Source organism: Notolepis coatsorum (genome assembly GCF_963971535.1).
Source record: "Notolepis coatsorum genome assembly, chromosome: 13".
Taxonomy (NCBI): Eukaryota; Metazoa; Chordata; class Actinopteri; order Aulopiformes; family Paralepididae; genus Notolepis; species Notolepis coatsorum.
The window spans coordinates 1591505-1613979 of NC_140177.1; the positions used below are offsets into that span (position 1 = coordinate 1591505).

At 45.5% G+C, this 22475-nt stretch overlaps 1 protein-coding gene across 1 annotated transcript in view; it reads left to right on the top strand.

Annotated features, from left to right (window-relative positions):
- The window catches only part of LOC311238845 (protein capicua homolog), a gene marked incomplete at its 3' end in the record, with an annotated part of 78851 nt that overhangs the window by 31901 nt on the left and 24475 nt on the right, over nt 1–22475 (top strand). Inside the window, 3 exon segments of the mRNA XM_084327045.1 lie at nt 343–477; nt 8003–8162; nt 22349–22448. Of these exon segments, the coding sequence (XP_084183171.1) occupies nt 343–477; nt 8003–8162; nt 22349–22448 (395 nt within the window).

Below are 22475 nucleotides of genomic sequence, written 5' to 3' on the forward strand. Positions count from 1 at the left end.
GTGGGAAGGAAATATATTATATCTGAGTAAGTAAATAAATAAATACATAACAGAATGCTTTCCACGGTCTGTATTCTCTCTCGGTGTACTTTGTAACGCATGCTGCCGCCTGAGGATCATAAAGGTTTTAGAGGGCGAACCACCGCCATCTGTCTGTGGTTCGTGGTAGTTATAGGAATAAACATAAATCACATTTGTCTGTCCCCCACTTTCTCTCTCTCTCTCTCTCTCTGTTCTTCTCTCGCTCTCTCTCTCTATCTGTGTTCTCTCTCTCTCTCTCTCTCTCTCTCTCTCTCTCTCTCTCTCTCTCTCTCTCTCTCTCTCTCTCTCTCTCTCTCTCAGTCTGGACCAACGTGGAGCCTCGGTCGGTGCCAGTGTTCCCTTGGCATTCATTGGTCCCTTTCCTGGAGCCCAGCCAATCAGGAGCCCAGCCTGCACAGCCTGCCGATGGCCAACAGCTTGTCAATCAGAGCAAAGGTAGCTCCTGCCACGCCCCCTTTTCCCCCTCTCTCTCTCAGTCTAGACGAGTATCTGATATCGTGCCATTTTTACTCCAGAGGGGCGGGTTGACCTGGTGAGAAGTCTGACACGTCGCCCCGGCAACACCCTGTGTTTAACCCTGTCACTGCCACTCTATCAAAGGGTGAACCCTTTCACTGCGACAATACAGAAGGTGAACCCTTTCACTGCCGCACGGCAAATTGGGTTAACCATTTCACTACCACACTACAGAAGGTTAACCATTTCCCCTACCACCCTACAGAAGGTTAACCCTTTCACTGCGACAATACAGAATGTTAACCCTTTCACTGCGACAATACAGAAGGTTAACCCTTTCACTGCCGAACGACAAAGGGGTTAACCATTTCACTACCACACTACAGAAGGTTGACCCTTTCACTACCACCCTACAGAAGGTTAACCCTTTCACCGCGACAATACAGAAGGTTAACCCTTTCACTGCGACAATACAGAAGGTTAACCCTTTCACTGCCGAACGACAAAGGGGTTAACCATTTCACTACCACACTACAGAAGGTTGACCCTTTCCCTACCACCCTACAGAAGGTTAACCCTTTCACTGCGACAATACAGAATGTTAACCCTTTCACTGCGACAATACAGAAGGTTAACCCTTTACTATCACACTACAGAAGGTTAACCCTTTACTATCACACTACAGACGGTTAACCCGTTCACTGCACTACCACACTACAGAAGGTTAACCCTTTACTATCACACTACAGACGGTTAACCCTTTCACTACCACACTACAGAAGGTTAACCCTTTACTAATCACACTACAGACGGTTAACCGTCTGTAGTGTGATAGTAAAGGGTTAACCATCTGTAGTGTGGCAGTGAAAGGGTTAATGGGGAAACCTGGCTCTAGCATTCGTCCAGCATTCCCAAAGTGAACAGAAAAGCCATGCAGCAGATGGACTCTCTAACCTTTGCGGTCGTGTGTAAATGATATGTATACTAGTGTATGTAACTAGTGGGGGGCGACAGTGGCTCGGGAGGTAGAGCAGTCGTCTGGCAATCCGGAGGTTCCCGGTTCGATTCTCGCTCCTCCCGGGCAGCGTGTCGATGTTCTCCTTGAGCAAGACGCTTAACCCCTAATTGCTCCCGATGAGCAGGTCGGCACCTTGCATGGTCGCCATCAGTGTGTGAATGTGTGAGTGAACGGGTAAAATGTGAGGAACAAATTGTAAATCGCTTTGGATAAAAACAGCCATTTACCATTTAGTGTTAACTACTAACCAGTCGGTCGCAGTCAACCAGCACCTGCTAACAGGTCTGACCCTTTAGATCAGCTGGTTAGTGTAAACTACAGTCAACCAGCACCTGCTAACAGCTCTGACCCTTTAGATCAGCTGGTTAGTGTAAACTACAGTCAACCAGCACCCGCTAACAGCTCTGACCCTTTAGATCAGCTGGTTAGTGTAAACTACAGTCAACCAGCACCCGCTAACAGGTCTGACCCTTTAGATCAGCTGGTTAGTGTAAACTACAGTCAACCAGCGCCCGCTAACGGCTCTGACCCTTTAGCTCAGCTGGTTAGTGTAAACTACAGTCAACCAGCACCCGCTAACGGCTCTGACCCTTTAGCTCAGCTGGTTAGTGTAAACTACAGTCAACCAGCGCCCGCTAACGGCTCTGACCCTTTAGCTCAGCTGGTTAGTGTAAACTACAGTCAACCAGCACCTGCTAACGGCTCTGACCCTTTAGCTCAGCTGGTTAGTGTAAACTACAGTCAACCAGCACCCGCTAACGGATCTGACCCTTTAGCTCAGCTGGTTAGTGTAAACTACAGTCAACCAGCACCTGCTAACGGCTCTGACCCTTTAGCTCAGCTGGTTAGTGTAAACTACAGTCAACCAGCGCCTGCTAACGGCTCTGACCCTTTAGCTCAGCTGGTTAGTGTAAACTACAGTCAACCAGCACCTGCTAACAGCTCTGACCCTTTAGCTCAGCTGGTTAGTGTAAACTACAGTCAACCAGCACCCGCTAACGGCTCTGACCCTTTAGCTCAGCTGGTTAGTGTAAACTACAGTCAACCAGCACCTGCTAACAGGTCTGACCCTTCAGCTCAGCTGGTTAGTGTAAACTACAGTCAACCAGCACCTGCTAACGGCTCTGACCCTTTAGCTCAGCTGGTTAGCGCGGCCCGCCTGTGGATCCTATAGTCCCAGGTTCAAATCCACTCGGTTACACTAGTTAGGCTATCAAGTAGGGCTGTTCCGAAAAAGATTTATGTGTCTATTCATTCTGTTTAAACCAATGGGGGTTTTCTTCACAGTTGCAGATAAAGATTAGGCTACACTAATATTATAGTATTATACTATTATAGTATATGACTCGTCATAAAAAAATGTATAAAACATTTATCATAAATGATGTAGGCTATCTGCATCCGCTTGGCGCGCCATCAAGACGTCACCATCACTTTCGTACCAACCGTGCCCTTATTGGATTATTTATGTTGACGAAACTGACGAGTTATATTCATTAAAGAAAGTTGATTTAATAATTGATGATTATTAAATATGATTATGTCATATAATATGACGACAGACATTCGAAGCTTAATTCGAAAACTTCAATAGAAGCTTCGAAGGTAAAAAAAAAAAAAATTACATTCGGTACAGCCCTACTATCGAGACAACCTCTACTACTATTTTTCATTCTATCTCAGTGGTGACCACAGGACATTCTGGGCCCCATGCATGTCTCTGGCCCTGGGGCCCCCCCTCCCTGTCCCCATCCACACACACACACACCACCAGACCGGGTCGTACGAGGACAGGTTCCCAGCTGCCTGGCTGCACACGGGGGGAACACACTGACCCCCAAATCACCCTCACTTGCTCCGGTCAATCTCCAGGCGATACTAACAAGTTGCTGCATATAAGGCCTGGATGTTAATAATCAAGACTCCAAACGGAGAGGAGCCCTTCGACATTTAGCACCGATTCACCAGAATAGAAATCACATCCAGAGCCAATAATAACCAGTAAATACGGGTTTACGGAGTTTAACGACGGAACAGAATAATCTTTCTACACAGCCAGGAACTGTGTCCAGACATGAAGTGCCCTCTGGTCAGAGCATGTCGCTGTTTACACCACAAGCATCATCATCATCATCGTCGTCGTCATCATCATCATCATCATCATCATCATCATCATCATCATCATCATCATCATCATCTTCGTTTTTAACGTCCCTATTTTCCCACTACAGTGAGGTTGGACGGGCGATGACTCTACGCCACTGGAGTCATCATTTTTGGTTTGTAGCTATAGTTTTATACCTCGGATGCCCTTCCTTACAGGTCGGTGAGGACCTAGCCTTTGCGTATTCCTACACACACAAGGCAGTGCGGTTTTCTTTCAGGGTTTTCTCCCTCAGCCTTTGCGTATCCCTACGCACACACACACACACGGCAGTACGGCACCCTGTATCCCTAGGTAGGGGGGCTAGAGAGGGCACTAACACCCTGTATCCCTAGGTAGGGAGGCTAGAGAGGGCACTAACACCCTGTATCCCTAGGTAGGGGGGCTAGAGAGGGTACTAACACCCTGTATCCCTAGGTAGGGAGGCTAGAGAGGGTACTAACACCCTGTATCCCTAGGTAGGGAGGCTAGAGAGGGCACTAACACCCTGTATCCCTAGGTAGGGAGGCTAGAGAGGGCACTAACACCCTGTATCCCTAGGTAGGGGGGCTAGAGAGGGTACTAACACCCTGTATCCCTAGGTAGGGGGGCTAGAGAGGGCACTAACACCCTGTATCCCTAGGTAGGGGGGCTAGAGAGGGCACTAACACCCTGTATCCCTAGGTAGGGGGGCTAGAGAGGGTACTAACACCCTGTATCCCTAGGTAGGGAGGCTATAGAGGGTACTAACACCCTGTATCCCTAGGTCCAGACTCCGACCATCACTTTCCGACACCACAGCTGAGACCCTCATCCACGCCTTCGTCACCTCCCGCCTGGACTACTGCAACGGGGTCCTGTCCGGGGTCCCAAGCAAAACCCTGGACAGGCTCCAGTATGTTCAAAATTCAGCTGCCAGGGTTCTAACCCGCACCAAACCCTGGCAGCACATCACCCCCATCCTCATCCAGCTCCACTGGCTCCCCATCAAATCCCGCATCACCTACAAAACCCTCCTGCTCACCTACAAATCCCTTCACGCCCTGGCACCTCAGTACCTCACTGACCTCCTCCACCCCTACACTCAGTCACGGTCCCTGCGATCCACGGACACTGGTCAGCTCTCCATCCCCCGAACCAGACTGCGGACGTTCGGGGACAGAGCTTTCAGTGTGGCAGCTCCCACCCTCTGGAACTCCCTCCCCGCAGAACTCCGCACCACCCCAACTCTGGACTCATTTAAAAAACTGCTCAAAACCCACCTCTTCAACCTGGCCTTCAACCCCTAACTTTCTCACTTTATATGTATGTGTTGTGTCTGTCCACTATGTTTGTTGACTTGTTATCTCCCCCCCCCCCCCCCCCCCCTTATGTAAAGCGACCTTGGGTCCTTTGAAAGGCGCTATATAAAACGAAGTATTATTATTATTAGAGAGGGTACTAACACCCTGTATCCCTAGGTAGGGAGGCTAGAGAGGGCACTAACACCCTGTATCCCTAGGTAGGGAGGCTAGAGAGGGCACTAACACCCTGTATCCCTAGGTAGGGGGGCTAGAGAGGGCACTAACACCCTGTATCCCTAGGTAGGGAGGCTAGAGAGGGCACTAACACCCTGTATCCCTAGGTAGGGGGGCTAGAGAGGGTACTAACACCCTGTATCCCTAGGTAGGGGGGCTAGAGAGGGTACTAACACCCTGTATCCCTAGGTAGGGGGGCTAGAGAGGGCACTAACACCCTGTATCCCTAGGTAGGGAGGCTAGAGAGGGTACTAACACCCTGTATCCCTAGGTAGGGGGGCTAGAGAGGGTACTAACACCCTGTATCCCTAGGTAGGGAGGCTAGAGAGGGTACTAACACCCTGTATCCCTAGGTAGGGGGGCTAGAGAGGGTACTAACACCCTGTATCCCTAGGTAGGGAGGCTAGAGAGGGTACTAACACCCTGTATCCCTAGGTAGGGGGGCTAGAGAGGGTACTAACACCCTGTATCCCTAGGTAGGGGGGCTAGAGAGGGTACTAACACCCTGTATCCCTAGGTAGGGGGGCTAGAGAGGGCACTAACACCCTGTATCCCTAGGTAGGGGGGCTAGAGAGGGTACTAACACCCTGTATCCCTAGGTACGGAGGCTAGAGAGGGCACTAACACCCTGTATCCCTAGGTAGGGAGGCTAGAGAGGGTACTAACACCCTGTATCCCTAGGTAGGGAGGCTAGAGAGGGCACTAACACCCTGTATCCCTAGGTAGGGAGGCTAGAGAGGGTACTAACACCCTGTATCCCTAGGTAGGGAGGCTAGAGAGGGTACTAACACCCTGTATCCCTAGGTAGGGAGGCTAGAGAGGGCACTAACACCCTGTATCCCTAGGTAGGGAGGCTAGAGAGGGTACTAACACCCTGTATCCCTAGGTAGGGAGGCTAGAGAGGGCACTAACACCCTGTATCCCTAGGTAGGGAGGCTAGAGAGGGCACTAACACCCTGTATCCCTAGGTAGGGGGGCTAGAGAGGGTACTAACACCCTGTATCCCTAGGTAGGGGGGCTAGAGAGGGTACTAACACCCTGTATCCCTAGGTAGGGGGGCTAGAGAGGGTACTAACACCCTGTATCCCTAGGTAGGGGGGCTAGAGAGGGCACTAACACCCTGTATCCCTAGGTAGGGAGGCTAGAGAGGGCACTAACACCCTGTATCCCTAGGTAGGGGGGCTAGAGAGGGCACTAACACCCTGTATCCCTAGGTAGGGAGGCTAGAGAGGGCACTAACACCCTGTATCCCTAGGTAGGGAGGCTAGAGAGGGCACTAACACCCTGTATCCCTAGGTAGGGAGGCTAGAGAGGGCACTAACACCCTGTATCCCTAGGTAGGGAGGCTAGAGAGGGCACTAACACCCTGTATCCCTAGGTAGGGGGGCTAGAGAGGGTACTAACACCCTGTATCCCTAGGTAGGGGGGCTAGAGAGGGTACTAACACCCTGTATCCCTAGGTAGGGAGGCTAGAGAGGGCACTAACACCCTGTATCCCTAGGTAGGGGGGCTAGAGAGGGTACTAACACCCTGTATCCCTAGGTAGGGAGGCTAGAGAGGGTACTCTCAGACTAGACTACGACTATGCGTGCACCTCATGGTACCAAAGCACATCAAAGGTGCTAAAAACAAGATTACAAACATCACAAAACAAACTAGTCAGACTACTGCTTGACCTTACTCCTAGAACCCACCTCACCCCGGCCCACTTTGACAACCTAGGATGGCTTAGAGTAGACGACAGAGTACAGCAACTTGCAATGGGCCTGGTCTACAAGATACACTACACCACCAAGGTACCCATGTACATGTCAAAATACTTCCCAAAGGTCAGTGAATACCACGCCCACTACACCAGAGGGAGCTCCACAAATCATGTGCAACCCAGATTCGGCTCAAACAAGGGACTAAACACGTTTTGCAATTATGCCACATCAATGTGGAACGCCCTACCCACAGCCGTAACATTTTTTTAATCCCTACCCACATTCAAAACCGCTCTTAAAGAGCACCTACGGGAGGCTGCAATTCGAAACTGGCCACCGTAAATGTCCAACCCCACCCACCCCCTCCTAATGTACAGTCTCCTCCTCATCATATGTATATATTTTCTGTTACGATCTCTGGGTAACAGTACTGTATATTTGCATATCGTATATGTCACAAATGTAACAGTACTATATACCTGTATGTCGTGTATGTCCCTATGCCATAAATGTCATGATGTCATGTATGTTGTGTATGTCATAAATGTCACTAGGAATTGAAAATGGGGGACCCTGATGATGTAAACAAGACGAAAGTCTTTCTCTGGTCTGCATCCCCTTATTAACAATTGTGTGTATTGAGCCGTACCGTATTGTACCCCATTCTGCAATCTGTTAAATAAAGTTTTCATTCATTCATTAATTCATAGTGGAGGGAAGGAGTTGTCTTACTTCTCCATTCCAGTTTGGCTTCCACTAGAACTAAGCCAATATAAGTGTCTGTGTGTTCATGGGAATCCAAAGTGGCCCAGTGTTTGAGATGGACTGCATGCCGCTCGGTGCAGGGCCCCTGGGAGCCTCCCCCAGCTCGGTGCAGGGCCCCTGGGAGCCTCCCCCAGCTCAGTGCAGGGCCCCTGGGAGCCTCCCCCAGCTCAGTGCAGGGCCCCTGGGAGCCTCCCTCAGCTCAGTGCAGGGCCCCTGGGAGCCTCCCCCCAGCTCGGTGCAGGGCCCCTGGGAGCCTCCCCCAGCTCAGTGCAGGGCCCCTGGGAGCCTCCCCCACCTCGGTAGTCACCTTCAGCCCCCGTCTGCAGCCTGAACAACACCTCGTTCTCTTCCTCAGAGCCCCGCTGCGCCGTGGCCCTGGTGAGTGACGGACGCGGCGGCCCACCGGACATAAGGGGAGGGTCCCCGGCACGCCCTCCCCCGACCAATGACAATCCTGCTGCTGCTGCGGAGAGGGGCGGGGCAGACAGCGAGACGGAGAGCGATACAGACGACCCGTGAGTGAACAGGACCGAGCGGAACCGACGTGATGTATTCACCGTTGCATATTTTATTATGCGTGTTGTACAGTGATTTATGCATTTTCAATTATTCATATATTAACTCGGTGACTTATCAAAGTGGGACAATGCGGTCGCTGATTCGTCTTAACGAGAGGATTGTACAATACGAGTCCAAGGGATTTTTCAGAAGGTGTTCGTTTAAAAGAAATGCATGGTCGCCAGAAAGTAACGCTGTTTTTCATAATTACTGAAACCTTGGACACACAGCAGACACATCAGACAGCAACATTATGCATCGTGGACTTAAAAAAAGATAATCGATATCCTCATTAAAAGCTATACGTCACTCGCTCCGTTATGATAAACTCTGTATACTTTAGCTTGTGCCCGAGAGGAGTAGCTAACAGCAATCATACTGTAGCTTGTTCACTAGTTGAGAGAGGAGTAGCTAACAGCAATCATACTGTAGCTTGTTCACTAGTTGAGAGAGGAGTAGCTAACAGCAATCATATATACTGTAGCTTGTTTACTAGTTGAGAGAGGAGTAGCTAACAGCAATCATATATACTGTAGCTTGTTCACTAGTTGAGAGAGGAGTAGCTAACAGCAACCATATATACTGTAGCTTGTTCACTAGCTGAGAGAGGAGTAGCTAACAGCAACCATATATACTGTAGCTTGTTCACTAGTTGAGAGAGGAGTAGCTAACAGCAATCATATATAATGTAGCTTGTGCCCTAGAGAGGAGTAGCTAACAGCAATCATACTGTAGCTTGTTCACTAGTTGAGAGAGGAGTAGCTAACAACAATCATATATAATGTAGCTTGTTCACTAGTTGAGAGAGGAGTAGCTAACAACAATCATATATAATGTAGCTTGTGCCCTAGAGAGGAGTAGCTAACAGCAATCATACTGTAGCTTGTTCACTAGTTGAGAGAGGAGTAGCTAACATCAATCATATATACTGTAGCTTGTTCACTAGTTGAGAGAGGAGTAGCTAACAGCAACCATATATACTGTAGCTTGTGCCCTAGAGAGGAGTAGCTAACAGCAATCATATATAATGTAGCTTGTTCACTAGTTGAGAGAGGAGTAGCTAACAGCAACCATATATACTGTAGCTTGTTTACTAGAGAGAGGAGTAGCTAACAGCAACCATATATACTGTAGCTTGTTCACTAGTTGAGAGAGGAGTAGCTAACAGCAACCATATATACTGTAGCTTGTGCCCTAGAGAGGAGTAGCTAACAGCAACCATATATACTGTAGCTTGTGCCCTAGAGAGGAGTAGCTAACAGCAACCATATATACTGTAGCTTGTGCCCTAGTTGAGAGAGGAGTAGCTAACAGCAATCATATATACTGTAGCTTGTTTACTAGTTGAGAGAGGAGTAGCTAACAGCAATCATATATACTGTAGCTTGTTCACTAGTTGAGAGAGGAGTAGCTAACAGCAATCATATATACTGTAGCTTGTTTACTAGTTGAGAGAGGAGTAGCTAACAGCAATCATATATACTGTAGCTTGTTCACTAGTTGAGAGAGGAGTAGCTAACAGCAATCATATATACTGTAGCTTGTTCACTAGCTGAGAGAGGAGTAGCTAACAGCAATCATATATACTGTAGCTTGTTCACTAGTTGAGAGAGGAGTAGCTAACAGCAATCATATATACTGTAGCTTGTTCACTAGCTGAGAGAGGAGTAGCTAACAGCAATCATATATACTGTAGCTTGTTCACTAGTTGAGAGAGGAGTAGCTAACAGCAATCATATATAATGTAGCTTGTTTACTAGTTGAGAGAGGGGTAGCTAACAACAATAGCTTGTTCCCTAGAGAGAGGAGTAGCTAACAACAATAGCTTGTTCCCTAGAGAGAGGAGTAGCTAACAGCAATCATATATACTGTAGCTTGTTCACTAGTTGAATCCTAATTCATCTTTTGAATCTTTTGATAACTGAGTCCTATAGAATAGAATATAAATACTTTATTCATCCCGAGGGAAACTTGGCTCTACAGTCTAGATCCTGAGAATAATAAGTAGTTAACAGCCACACCTAGAGAGTTGTCTCTGTTTGTCCGCCTCTCTCTCTCTCCCTCTCTCTCCTCTCTCTCTCTCTCTCTCTCTCTCTCTCTCTCTCTCTCTCTCTCTCTCTCTCTCTCTCTCTCTCTCTCTCCTCTCTCTCTCTCCTCTCTCTCCTCTCTCTCTCTCTCTCTCTCTCTCTTCTCTCTCTCTCTCTCTCTCTCTCTCTCTCTCTCTCTCTCTCTCTCTCTCTCTCTCTCTCTCTCGCTCTCTGTGGTTTTGTATTTTGGCAGTTATTTTTTGCTCCGATTTGAATGACGCAAATATTCTCAGGGACACACTGCTCTCAAAACCAGTGCGTCGGCCAAAAAGAACATGCCGACTTCAGTCAAACTGAAAAAGTAAAATAATATTACCGGGTTTATTTTTTGTCCGTCCGTCCTCTGCCCTGTAGCTAGTAGCTACCTGCTGTGTCAGCGGAGGGTCGCGCGTCCTCCCAAGTCCCTCCGCTGGTCTGTGTCTGGCCGTCTGTCTGTATGTCCGTCTGTATGTCTGTCTGGCCGTCTGTCTGTCTGGCCGTCTGTCTGTCTGTCTGTCTGTCTGTCCGTCTGTCTGTCTGGCCGTCTGTCTGTCTGTCTGTCTGTATGTCCGTCTGTATGTCTGTCTGGCTGTCTGTCTGTCTGGCCGTCTGGCCGTCTGTCTGTCTGGCCGTCTGTCTGTCTGTCTGTCTGTATGTCCGTCTGTATGTCTGTCTGGCCGTCTGTCTGTCTGGCCGTCTGGCCGTCTGTCTGTCTGTCTGTCTGGCCGTCTGGCCGTCTGTCTGTATGTCCGTCTGTATGTCTGTATGTCCGTCTGGCCGTCTGTCTGTATGTCCGTCTGGCCGTCTGGGTGTCTGTCTGTCTGCCCGTATGGGCGTCTGGGTGTCTCGTTTCAATGTCCTCAGAGACACTGGGTCAAAATAAGTATTTCAACCAACCAGCTCGATATTGGCTTTTTTACCTATACCGATATTGTCCAACTCTTAATTTCCGATACCGATATCAACCGATACCGATATATGCAGGGTCCCCCCCCCCCCCCCCCCCCCCCAAAAACTGAATAATTTCAGGAAATTAACATTACATATCTCTTGTCGTGTAATTAACACAACATTATGCATACTTTGACAATAAATAAAATAATAATTCGTTCTTACTTACGGAGGTAGAGCAGGTTGTCTGGTAATCAGAAGGTTAGGGTTAGACAGTGGCTCAGGAGGTAGAGCAGGTCGTCTGGTAATCAGAAAGTTAGGGTTAGACAGTGGCTCAGGAGGTAGAGCAGGTCGTCTGGTAATCAGAAAGTTAGGGTTAGACAGTGGCTCAGGAGGTAGAGCAGGTCGTCTGGTAATCAGAAGGTCAGGGGTAGACAGTGTCTCAGGAGGTAGAGCAGGTCGTCTGGTAATCAGAAAGTTAGGGTTAGACAGTGTCTCAGGAGGTAGAGCAGGTCGTCTGGTAATCAGAAAGTTAGGGTTAGACAGTGTCTCAGGAGGTAGAGCAGGTCGTCTGGTAATCAGAAGGTTAGGGTTAGACAGTGGCTCAGGAGGTAGAGCGCTCGTCTGGTAATCAGAAGGTTAGGGTTAGACAGTGGCTCAGGAGGTAGAGCAGGTCGTCTGGTAATCAGAAGGTTAGGGTTAGACAGTGGCTCAGGAGGTAGAGCAGGTCGTCTGGTAATCAGAAGGTTAGGGTTAGACAGTGGCTCAGGAGGTAGAGCAGCTCGTCTGGTAATCAGAAGGTTAGGGTTAGACAGTGGCTCAGGAGGTAGAGCAGGTCGTCTGGTAATCAGAAGGTTAGGGTTAGACAGTGGCTCAGGAGGTAGAGCAGGTCGTCTGGTAATCAGAAGGTTAGGGTTAGACAGTGTCTCAGGAGGTAGAGCAGGTCGTCTGGTAATCAGAAGGTTAGGGTTAGACAGTGGCTCAGGAGGTAGAGCAGGTCGTCTGGTAATCAGAAGGTTAGGGTTAGACAGTGGCTCAGGAGGTAGAGCAGGTCGTCTGGTAATCAGAAGGTTAGGGTTAGACAGTGTCTCAGGAGGTAGAGCAGGTCGTCTGGTAATCAGAAGGTTAGCGTTAGACAGTGTCTCAGGAGGTAGAGCGCTCGTCTGGTAATCAGAAGGTTAGGGTTAGACAGTGGCTCAGGAGTCGTATCAATCAATCAATCAATCAATCAGATTTATTTATATAGCACATTTAACATGACACGTGTCAACCAAAGTGCTGTACAGAGGAGTCACAGAGTATCACATTGTAATTTGTACTATTAGGAACGTCTGACCACTAAGTGTGTCTGACTCTTAACCACCCTCACCTGCACCTGTTTACATTGTTTACACCGTTTATTTTTTTCTCATATATTTATATTCAGAAAATAAATGTGTGCCTATATTTATGTCTTTCTACTATTACCCTGACCATACCTGTACCTCCCCTCCCCTCTCCCTAGGGATGGGTACCGAATTCGGTACTTTTAAGGTACCGAACCGAAACACGTCGGTAATACCGAGTATCGATTCAAGTGAGATACCGATTTTTTTATTTTATTTTTTTATATACCTTTTTTCTTTTCATGTCAACGTTCACACACACAATATATGCTTACCTAGGATTTGACTTGATTCAACAACAAAGCAGTCGGAGAAATGGCAAGCCGAAAACTGTCGAAATTGTAGTTATTTGAAGTTTGGATTTATTTTTTTTCACGACTGAGGTAGGTAAATAATTTTTTTTTAGACTAAAGTACCGAAAAAAGGTACCGTTGGGTACCGGTATCGATTCACAGGTACCGGTACCGTATCGGTTCAAATGTGAAAGGTACCCATCCCTACCTCTCCCCCATGCTGCTATGACGCCCCAAATTTACCCAAGGGGATCAATAAAGGAATATCTTATCGTATCTTATCGTAACGGAAAACGAAATGCAGTCAGAAAACCAAGAAAGATATTATGATTATGATTCCTGTCGCCCAGCAAAGTGAGAGAAAGCGCCATGTGAATGCAGAGGCCAAGGCTGAGGCTCTGGTGTCTGAATGAGTAATGACTCAGCTGTCTGGCTACCTGTGTGGCCTGAATGCGTGGAGACCAGGTGAAACATCCTCGGTTTATGATGTCCTCATTCTACCTGCCAAACCGGTGAGAGGCCTACAGTACTGTACATCTGTTGCTGAAGGGTTCGAAATGTGACGGAAGGTTATTACTGTCTGTTGGTTTGTTTTTTAAAGTAGGACCGAACGTAACCGTGTGTTTGTTTTTTAAAGTAGGACCAGACGTAACCTTGTGTTTGTTTTTTAAAGTAGGACCAGACGTAACCTTGTGTTTGTTTTTTAAAGTAGGACCAGACGTAACCTTGTGTTTGTTTTTTAAAGTAGGACCAGACCAGACGTAACCATGTGTTTGTTTTTTAAAGTAGGACCAGACATAACCTTGTGTTTGTTTTTTAAAGTAGGACCAGACGTAACCTTGTGTTTGTTTTTTAAAGTAGGACCAGACGTAACCTTGTGTTTGTTTTTTAAAGTAGGACCAGACGTAACCTTGTGTTTGTTTTTTAAAGTAGGACCAGACGTAACCTTGTGTTTGTTTTTTAAAGTAGGACCAGACGTAACCTTGTGTTTGTTTTTTAAAGTAGGACCAGACGTAACCATGTGTTTGTTTTTTAAAGTAGGACCAGACGTAACCGTGTGCTTGTTTTTTAAAGTAGGACCAGACGTAACCTTGTGTTTGTTTTTTAAAGTAGGACCAGACGTAACCTTGTGTTTGTTTTTTAAAGTAGGACCAGACGTAACCGTGTGTTTGTTTTTTAAAGTAGGACCAGACGTAACCATGTGTTTGTTTTTTAAAGTAGGACCAGACGTAACCTTGTGTTTGTTTTTTAAAGTAGGACCAGACCAGACGTAACCATGTGTTTGTTTTTTAAAGTAGGACCAGACGTAACCATGTGTTTGTTTTTTAAAGTAGGACCAGACGTAACCTTGTTTATTCTTAAAGTAGGACCGAACATAACCGTGTGTTTGTTTTTAAAGTAGGACCAGACGTAACCTTGTTTGTTCTTAAAGTAGGACCAGACGTAACCGTGTGTTTGTTTTTAACACTTTAAGTGCCGAAAACGTGTTTAGGCGTCCTTCCCCGCCATGCTCAAGTTGCCGAAGACGCCGTAACTCGTCTTTGATATCAATATTTCAAAAATCTGTGATCGGATTCATATTTCCCATCCGCTGGCCTGAGACCCACCAAAAAGCCCCACTGAACCCTCTAGCGGTTCAAGAGCGCCATCTGGTGGCCGATCGGCGCAATCGCCAAAGAGGAAGTTACATGGACGATGTGCTATTCACCCATATTACTTCCGGGCACTCGGTATAGGTTCCGGCACTCTAGCTCGTCACAATACATAGCGATCCGTTGCCAATAACTCGATAAACAACATGATTTGGACGTATATACTATTATACAAGCTGGAAATGGACCCGATATTTCTACATCCCATAATAGGAAAATGTCTGTTCCACGCTCATCGCCCAACGGCGCGAGGAAGATACGGTAAGATTCAGCGTTATTTTTCAATGTCTCCTATACTAACTGATCCGATGAACATATGACCCACACTAGATGAATGGTATAATGTTGCCCACGGAATTATAAACGCCCCCTCACCCATCCGGTCAACATCAGATGATGTGTAGTAACTTCTAGAACCATGTCTAGTTGGAATTTTTTATATCGCGCCGATTGCCATCAAACTGTAATTCATCATCAATATAATGCATTTGGGGCTATAGATCACGTTCTGGAGAAAGCTGCAGAAAGAGATGAAAACATACTTATACATTAGACCATACTTTAGTATGAATATGTGAATGAAAAAGTTTAACGTTGCTTCACCCTGAACAATACATATAGGACATTGAATGGGCCCTAATAATGGCAATTTAGCAATAGAATTTAAAAAGTTATAGCTCTGCAAAGAAGGGGAACTTCTCCATAGACAAATAGAGCTGGCAACCTATGGTATATCATGAATTTAGCCTTAGGCAATCAAAGTGTTAAAGTAGGACCAGGCGTAACCATGTGTTTGTTTTTAAAGTAGGACCAGACGTAACCTTGTTTATTCTTAAAGTAGGACCAGACGTAACCTTGTTTGTTCTCAAAGTAGGACCAGACGTAACCTTGTTTGTTCTTAAAGTAGGACCAGACGTAACCTTGTTTGTTCTCAAAGTAGGACCAGACGTAACCTTGTTTGTTCTTAAAGTAGGACCAGGCGTAACCGTGTGTTTGTTTTTTAAAGTAGGACCAGACGTAACCTTGTGTTTGTTTTTTAAAGTAGGACCAGACATAACCTTGTTTGTTCTTAAAGTAGGACCAGGGCCCCGTTCCCCGTACCTGGTTCAACTAAGTCGATCAAGATGTCATTATCCAGATTCAGTTAACCCGATGTTTGAAGCCGGGATTTTCCTGTTCCTCGAAGGTGGATTCAGTCTCGTTAACTCGATTCAGACTTGAGACCCAGGCTAAGTGCGCGCGGCCGCTTCAGTCGCCAGCACGTATCGATGGCAGAGATCCTGATTCTCTAACGGCATTGATTGATTAATTGATTTAAAACTTTATTGACAGATTGCAATACGGCTCAATCGCCTCGCCGACAAGTTAAATGCGTTATCTATAGGCTAATTTTAAGTCCCTCATTACCTCAATCAATCAGATTATATTTCTTTAAACTTGCCTGCTGGATTGAATAATCAAATGAGATCTTGCTAGCGAAAATAATTAGTTAAACTGTTATACAGAATTACGATACGGCTCTCTTACCCATTGATTGATGTGTGGTCGATCTTTTACTTATCTCCACTGTGGTCTAACGGGTTGTTCTTTTGACTTTCACGCAGACGACCGGGGTTCGAAACCCTAGTCTTTTCCTTCTTTTTGCAATATAGGAATAATTCAATTTGGTGCACGTTGAGAGCTATATAAAGAATGACATCCTCAATGCATGTAGATTTATAATATTTTAACTTAAAACCAGGCTACTTTGGCGTATAATCATTAATATTATATTCAAAAAAATTATATTGGAAACACGGGGTTTCGAACACCGGTCGCGGGGATGGCAGGCTTGAGCACTACCGCTGCGCCACTGTGCCAGATGCGATAAATTCATTGTTTATACATTAATGAACGAGAGACCCGTGTTTAGAATATTCTTTATTTTGAATGAAGTTTTATTTCTTTATCCTCATTCATTAATGTGACGTCAACGGCTCATTCAATTTCTCAAATCCGTCAAACAGCGCATCTCATCAGACATCTTAATCCCAGTTACAATTAAAATAACCACATGTCATAATGTGTACATCGCACAGAGCGAGCGCCACGGTATATATAACGTGCATTATTTAGGACAAAGTGAATTTAGTATCAGCATTTTGGGTCTATTTTACATTTCAAAAGCCCCCTCTGGAAGAATGGAGCACAAAAACGTAATTCAGAATGGTATAATGCAGATCGTAGACTGTGGGAATAATTTCAGGAAACGGGCTGTCACTTCTTTGCGGGGGCGTGGCGATGGTTGATCCGGCTAACTTGAACTTAAACCCTGCTTTCGACCAGGCTCAAACTTTTGGATCTGTTGTCATGGTGATCTGGACAATCCAGGTACGGGGAGCCGGAAAGTCCGGCTTAAGTCAGACTTCACCGAAAGTTATCCGGCTAACTCAGTTATCCAGGTACGGGGAACGGGGCCCAGACGTAACCTTGTGTTTGCAGACACAACACCTTTGCTAACGGACGGTGACGTATCCTGTCAATTCTAAAAGTTCCTCCTCTCTGAACCTTTCGGTCTTCGTCCAGACGAAGACGGATCCGATCTTTTTTCGTTTTCATTTCAAAAGAGTTTTCCGTAAACACGAAATCGTTTCAAGAAATATGCGCGTCCAAATGAGAACACTGAAATGCTGTATCGCTGTCGCAAATGTACAAAATAAACGTCTTTCCGGTGTTTTAGATGTCTCTCTTTAATTTTTTACTAGCTTATTTGGGTGTTCAGAAAAAGGCCCGCTATGTGACGCTAATCTCTAGCTAGTATCGTATCGTGTATTTCATCACAGTAGCCTCCCGGTGTTTAATAAACACGTCTAGCCAGGACATATCTGGACATATAAGACATATATGTATCATGTTTATTTTTTGTTGGCTGGGTTTGCGCACGCGGATTAAGGGAGAGGCGGGCTACCGCGTCAACGGTTCAGGAAAGATGCGTATAGGCTTGTAAAGACGGGAACACAAGGGTGGCGTCGATTGATCGATTTATTGCGTCTTCAGATGTGTCCGCTCTGGGGGCCGTTCTCATGAAATAGCGTATTTTCAGGCTCCCAGAACGCAGTTCCGTGTGGACGAAAGGTGCATATACGATAAAATACTTTGACGGATACAACCGACATCGTTTTCGTCTGGACATGGCCTTATTCTTCTGCCTTTGGAATTCTTATTCTGGAAAAATAGTTACAGCTAGGAGCCGTAGAAGGACAGACGCAGCAGATCGAGGGGCTCTTCATCTATCGAGGCATCTCTCCGGTGAAACTCCGCAGTGACTGCTCCTCTGAAGACCATCGGGACGCCAGAGGATATGAATATATGAATATAGGAAATGTATATAAATAATACAACAAGATGTGGTAATAACAGAATTTAGATTCATGTTAGCTGTTAACATACAATACAGATAGATATGCAGTATCACCAGCTGGTTCAAGAATCTAGAATCGAGAGGTTTATTTGTGACACATACATACCAGGGCATCCAGTGAAATGCGGGTGGTCATGCCCGCATCGATTGTGCAATAATACTAATAATAAAATAGACATAGAAAAAAAAACAGGTAAGACATAAGATGTGCATGATAAAATAGACATGCTAAATACATGAGAGGTCACTGGTTACACTACTATACAATATACAGTTTTAACTCCGTCATTATTATACTTAATGTATCTAAACTATATTATACAAGAGCCACATCTGTTCTTTCCTTAAAGTGACTTTTTACATACCTCATTCCTTTAAAGTGACTTTTCCATTATTTAAAGTGACATTTTGTTTAACCCTTTCACTGCCACATACGACAGAAGGTTAACCCTTTACTATCACACAACCGGCTGTTGTTGTGTGGCAGTGAAAGGGTTAACCTTCTGTGTGTTGTCGCAGTGAAAGGGTTAACCGTTTTTGTAGTGCGGCAGTGAAAGGGTTAACGTGATCGTTTAAAGCGGTTGCAGCATGTTGTGTTGTGTGTGTGTGTGTGTGTGTGTGTGTGTGTGTGTCTGTGTGTGAGTGTGTGTGTGTGTGTGTGTGTGTGTGTGTGTGTGTGTGTGTGTGTGTGTGTGTGTGTGTGTGTGTGTGTGTGTGTGTGTGTGTGTGTGTGTGTGTGTGTGTGTGTGTGTGTGTGTGTGTGTGTGTGTGTGTGTGTGTGTGTGTGTGTGAGTACTTGTGAGTGGAGAGTTGCAGTGTTCTGATGGCCTGGGGGAAGATGGCCTGGTTTGTTTGTTTGTAATAATTCCTATACTTGTGAGTGGAGAGTTCAGTGTTCAGTGTTCTGATGGCCTGGGCCCTGTTTCATGTACGTGGTTCAACTAAGTCGATCAACATGTCCATTATCCAGCTTCAGTTAACCCGATGTTCAAAGCCGGGATTTTCCTGTTTCACAAAGGAGGATTCAGTCTCGTTAACTCAAGCCAGACTTGAGAGTCAGGCTCAAGTCAGGCTAGATGCGCGCTCCCGTTTTAGGTGGAAAGCCAGCACGTATCGATGGCAGAGACCCTGATTCTCAACGGCATTGATTGATTAATTGATTTAAGACTTTATTGACAGATTGCAATAGGCTCAATCGCCTCGCCGACAAGTTAAATGCGTTATCTATAGGCTAATTCTAAGTCCCTCATTACCTCAATCAATCAGATTATATTTCTTTAAACTTGCCTGCTGGATTGAATAATCAAATGAGATCTTGCTAGCGAAAATAACTAGTTAACTGTTATACAGAATTACGAGACGGCTTTCTTGCCCATTGATTGATGTATAGTCAATGTTTAACTTATCTCCAATGTGGTCCAACGGGTTGTTCTTTTGACTTCCACACGGACGACCCGGGTTCAAGACCGGGGTCCTTCTTTTTGCAATATAGGAATAATTCAATTTGGTGCACGTTGAGAGCTATATAAAGAATGACATCCTCAATGCATGTAGATTTATAATATTTTAACTTAAAACCAGGCTACTTTGGCGTATAATCATTCATATTATATTCAAAAAAATCATATTGGAAACACCGGGATTTGAACCCCGGTCGCTGGATTGGCAGGCATGAGCACTACCGCTAGGCCACTGAGCCAGATGGGATAAATTCATTGTTTATACATTAATGAACGAGAGACCCGTGTTTAGAATATCCTTTGTTTTGAATGAAGTTTATCTCTTTATCCTCATTCATTAATGTGACGTCAACGGCTCATTCAATTTCTCAAATCCGTCAAACAGCGCATCTCATCAGACATCTTAATCCCAGTTACAATTAAAATAACCACATCATGTGTACATCGCACGAGCGAGCGCCACCGTCGCCACGGTATATATAACGTGCATTATTTAGGACAAAGTGAATTTAATATCAGCATTTTGGGTCTATTTTACATTTCAAAAGCCCCCTCTGGAAGAATGGAGCACAAAAACGTAATTCAGAATGGTATAATGCAGATCGTAGACTGTGGGAATAGTTTCAGGAAACGGGCTGTCACTTCTTTGCGGGGGCGTGGCGATAGTTCAGGCTAACTTGAACTTGAACTCTGCTTTCGACCAGGCTCAAACTTTTGGATATGTTGTCATGGTGATTTGGAAAATCCACGTACATGAAATCGGAAAGTCAGGCTAACCCAGTTATCCAGCTAAAGTTATCCGGCTAACTCAGTTATCCAGGTACAAGAAACAGGGCCCTGGTTTGTTTGTTTGTTTGTAATAATTCCTACATAAGGAGATCATTCTTGTTAACAACAGAGATTCTGGCTCATATTCATAAAACATCTAGCGCAGCGGTGATGATCTCTGATAGCTGCTCAAGCAGGGCAACGACCACATTTACACACTTAAGTCGCAAACTGTTCTCATATCAGAATTCCCACTCTGGGATTATGGATTTCAGACAGAACACTGGCTCCCTGGGCCCTGTTTCATGTACGTGGTTCAACTAAGTCGATCAACATGTCCATTATCCAGCTTCAGTTAACCCGATGTTCAAAGCCGGGATTTTCCTGTTTCACAAAGGAGGATTCAGTCTCGTTAACTCAAGCCAGACTTGAGAGTCAGGCTCAAGTCAGGCTAGATGCGCGCTCCCGTTTTAGGTGGAAAGCCAGCACGTATCGATGGCAGAGACCCTGATTCTCAACGGCATTGATTGATTAATTGATTTAAGACTTTATTGACAGATTGCAATAGGCTCAATCGCCTCGCCGACAAGTTAAATGCGTTATCTATAGGCTAATTCTAAGTCCCTCATTACCTCAATCAATCAGATTATATTTCTTTAAACTTGCCTGCTGGATTGAATAATCAAATGAGATCTTGCTAGCGAAAATAACTAGTTAACTGTTATACAGAATTACGAGACGGCTTTCTTGCCCATTGATTGATGTATAGTCAATATTTAACTTATCTCCAATGTGGTCCAACGGGTTGTTCTTTTGACTTCCACACGGACGACCCGGGTTCAAGACCGGGGTCCTTCTTTTTGCAATATAGGAATAATTCAATTTGGTGCACGTTGAGAGCTATATAAAGAATGACATCCTCAATGCATGTAGATTTATAATATTTTAACTTAAAACCAGGCTACTTTGGCGTATAATCATTAATATTATATTCAAAAAAATCATATTGGAAACACGGGGATTTGAACCCCGGTCGGTGGATTGGGAGGCTTGAGCGCTACCGCTGGGCCACTGGGCCAGATGGTATAAATTCATTGTTTATACATTAATGAACGAGAGACCCGTGTTTAGAATATCCTTTGTTTTGAATGAAGTTTATCTCTTTATCCTCATTCATTAATGTGACGTCAACGGCTCATTCAATTTCTCAAATCCGTCAAACAGCGCATCTCATCAGACATCTTAATCCCAGTTACAATTAAAATAACCACATCATGTGTACATCGCACGAGCGAGCGCCACCGTCGCCACGGTATATATAACGTGCATTATTTAGGACAAAGTGAATTTAATATCAGCATTTTGGGTCTATTTTACATTTCAAAAGCCCCCTCTGGAAGAATGGAGCACAAAAACGTAATTCAGAATGGTATAATGCAGATCGTAGACTGTGGGAATAGTTTCAGGAAACGGGCTGTCACTTCTTTGCGGGGGCGTGGCGATAGTTCAGGCTAACTTGAACTTGAACTCTGCTTTCGACCAGGCTCAAACTTTTGGATATGTTGTCATGGTGATTTGGAAAATCCAGGTACATGAAATCGGAAAGTCCGGCTAACCCAGTTATCCAGCTAAAGTTATCCGGCTAACTCAGTTATCCAGGTACAAGAAACAGGGCCCTGTACAGAAATAGATGCAGCTTTCCTGTGGTTAGCAGAACGAGGATTCTTGAAGCTGTTTTCTCATCGATGTTGGACTGTGGCGATGTGATTTATAGACATTCTGTCTCTGTGGCTTCAACTCTTAGACCGCTGGACTCTGTCTGTCATTCTGCCCTCAGATTTATTACTGGTGACAGGTATGATACACACCACTGTGTCCTTTATGATATATAATATATGATATCCACCGCTGTGTCCTTTATGATAGATATGATACCCACCACTGTGTCCTTTATGAAAAGGTTGGATGGCCTTCTCTGATTGAAAGGCATAACTATCATTGATATTTGTTTATTTTTAACGCCTTTAGGCCTATTGGTAAACTTCAGTACAGAACTTGTAAGTCGCTTGGGATAAGAGCATTAAATGTAAATAGTGTGTGTCTGGTTCCTTCTGTCTTGGCTAGTCTTGTCTTTACTGTTATTGTGTGTCCCTTAGTTGTATCTGTGAATGTTGCCTACACCTTTTGTAATCTGTTTTCTTTTTCTTCTTCGTTGTGTGTGAATACAGGTTCTTCCCAGGTGTGGCAAACGACCTGGCGCCCTCTACTGGCCACATCAAGAGACGCACACAGTCCCTCAGTGCCCTGCCCAAGGATGGAGACAGGAAGGTCAGTCAGTCAGTAAGTCAGCCAGTC